Source organism: Trachymyrmex septentrionalis, unplaced genomic scaffold (genome assembly GCF_001594115.1).
Source record: "Trachymyrmex septentrionalis isolate Tsep2-gDNA-1 unplaced genomic scaffold, Tsep1.0 scaffold9, whole genome shotgun sequence".
NCBI classification, from domain to species: domain Eukaryota; kingdom Metazoa; phylum Arthropoda; class Insecta; order Hymenoptera; family Formicidae; genus Trachymyrmex; species Trachymyrmex septentrionalis.
In genome coordinates this window covers 1,175,232-1,177,975 of record NW_017306091.1, presented here as the reverse complement: position 1 = coordinate 1,177,975, position 2,744 = coordinate 1,175,232, and the positions used below count along the sequence as shown (strand labels likewise).

At 36.2% G+C, this 2,744-nt stretch overlaps 3 protein-coding genes across 7 annotated transcripts in view; 2 read left to right on the top strand and 1 right to left on the bottom strand.

Moving 5' to 3' along the window:
• Nucleotides 1-2,708, top strand: part of LOC108755918 (glucose dehydrogenase [FAD, quinone]-like) — a 6,959-nt gene extending 4,251 nt beyond the window's left edge. For both annotated transcript variants that reach the window (XM_018499339.1, XM_018499340.1), the window contains 2 exons: nt 366-2,184; nt 2,294-2,708. In XM_018499339.1, the coding sequence (XP_018354841.1) occupies nt 379-2,184; nt 2,294-2,437 (1,950 nt within the window). In that variant the 5' untranslated portion in view covers nt 366-378 and the 3' untranslated portion in view covers nt 2,438-2,708. The remainder of the gene's footprint in view (nt 1-365; nt 2,185-2,293) is intronic.
• Nucleotides 1-2,744, bottom strand: part of LOC108755921 (transcription factor SUM-1) — a 57,867-nt gene that overhangs the window by 30,629 nt on the left and 24,494 nt on the right. The window lies entirely within an intron of this gene.
• The window catches only part of LOC108755922, an 11,423-nt gene that overhangs the window by 5,273 nt on the left and 3,406 nt on the right, over nt 1-2,744 (top strand). The gene's annotated exons all lie outside the window — the stretch shown is intronic.

Here is a 2,744-nt window from a genome sequence, read left to right as displayed (position 1 = left end):
GATATTAAGAAAGCATTATATCCACAAAGACCACACACACACACACACACGCGCGCGCGCACGCACGCATACTTATACTACCTTCTCCTCTATTGAACTCTAAATTCGAATAGGAGATACATTATATTTAGGAGATACTTTTAGGAAACAAAATATACATTTAAAAAAAATTGACTTCTTAAAGAAACTTTAGTCAACTTTAATGAACCCTTACCCTACAATTTGGTGTCTGATCCATACTAATGGGGATACTAGAATCCATCCATTTTTATCACCTATTCAAAATAATTGTCAACATGTTTGAATATACAAAGTTCTACTGTATATAATGATTAGTCAATACACTACTCGTTCTTTTTGCTTAGATACGCTTCAACAATGTTCACGTACCAACTGCTATATTTGAATACACCAAACAAGATAACGAGTCTTTTTCGTGGTTTTATTTTAAGTACCGTGATCAGTTTACTGCAATCTCACGAACAACCACCGCCAAATTGGTATCACAGACTTTACGGTAACAATATGAACGTATTAAAATTGATCAATACAATTAATCTGGTGAGTAACAAAACATTAAATTTCTTGGAGCAAAGTCAACATTTTCGAAGTCAAGAAGTATCGGATATGACACCACAATACAATGAGACATTCGATTTCATAGTAATTGGTGCCGGCACGGCCGGCGCTACAATAGCGGCAAGGCTAAGCGAAATTCCTGAAGTCAAAATATTGCTGATTGAAGCTGGATTTCACGAAAGCTTTTTCATGGACATTCCTATGATCGCACCAATCCTATCTTTGGACAGTAACATCAATTGGAAGTACAAAACTAGGCCTTCCAACAAATACTGTCTTGGTATGAAAGATAACAGTTGCACTTACCCAGCGGGAAAAGTAATCGGCGGCAGTAGCGTGCTGAATTACATGATAGCTACTAGAGGCAATGCTGAAGATTATAATCGTTGGGCCGAGATGGGAAACGAGGGCTGGGCATACAAGGACGTTCTCAAATATTTTAAAAAGCTGGAAACAATGGATATTCCGGAGCTGAAGTCGGATATTGACTATCATGGTACTAATGGACCAGTACATATCAATTATTCGCCATCTAATCCGTTGGCAGAGGCTTTTGTAGAAGCTGGCAAGGAACTAGGATATTCATTAATAGATTACAACGGAAAAAATCAAATAGGATTCTCATATCCACAATACACAATCATGAACGGTACTCGTATGAGTAGCAATAGGGCGTACTTGCACCCAATACGCGATCGCAAGAATCTTCATACAACTCTTGAAAGCACAGTTACAAAAGTGCTGATCGATTCTAGCATAAATCGTTCAGTCGGCGTGGAGTTTACTAAAAAAGATCAAACTATCCGTGTGTTTGCAAGTAAAGAGGTTATTCTGTGTGCAGGTGCGATCAAGTCGCCTCAATTGTTGATGTTATCAGGCATTGGACCAGCAAAACATCTTACCGAACTCGGCATAGACGTCATCCGAAACGCACCAGTCGGTAAAAACCTAATGGACCATGCAGCTTTCTATGGATTAACATGGACATCAAATGCATCAATGAATTCACAATTTTTCGAATTATTCAATTTTATGAATCCACATGTAACGGATCGTCTTATACCGTTAACAAGTAGACCCGGAGGCATTGGTTTTATCAACACAAAACAATCAGAAAAACGTAATGTACCAGATATCGAATTAGTATTTGCTAGTGGTCCACTGGTAGAAGATTTAATTCTTGCAAGATTATTAAATTATAAAGACCCATTACGTCAAGAATGGAAATATAGTGACGGGCATGACTGGTTCCTTGGACCAATATTATTAAAACCAAAAAGCCGTGGTCAGATAATGTTATTAGCTAATGACATTAATGTTAAGCCAGATATTGTACCAAATTATTTCGATAATCCTGATGACGTCAAAACTATGATCGCAGGTATTAGAACTGCATTAAGTATTGGTCGTACAAAGGCGATGCAGGCATTTGATTCTAAGTTGTCAAATATTACTTATATTGAATGCAATGACTATGAATATGACTCTGATGCTTATTGGGAATGCACGTCAAAGATCGTGACTTCCACGCTTTTTCATTATGCTGGAACTTGCAAAATGGGAGCAAAAGAAGATCCAACTGCTGTCGTCGATCCTAAATTAAAGGTATTTGTTATGAAACACACTAGAGCATTTACGCGTAATATTATATATAATATAATAATAAGAGTTGTGATGTGAAAGTATTTATGAGTTTATATACAACGTTTTGCAGGTGATTGGTATTCAAGGATTACGAGTGGCAGATGCGTCTATTATGCCCGAAATTATATCGGGGCACTTAAGTATACCTGTTTATATGATCGCTGAAAAAGCTGCGGATATGATCAAAGAAGAATGGGGATATTTGAAGAAATGACGCTAGATATCTTTTGCAAAGTCATTGCATTTTGCAGTTCCTATTTTCACGTTATTTAGACTCAGTCCCACCAATGTAAAATTAATTTTAATCTCGATTCAACTAAGAATTAGAAAAAAATAAACAGTATGACTGAAACTGAAATTAAAGGCTGGTATTCATAATGGATTCTTACATTTAAGATCGTCTTAAATGTAGTTTTAAAATGTCATAAGCCAATCATAAAACAGTATCATCTTAAGATATTACTTAAAATGGTCTTAAAATAAGAACGGACTATGAATTTCGGTCAAAGTTAATCTTACAT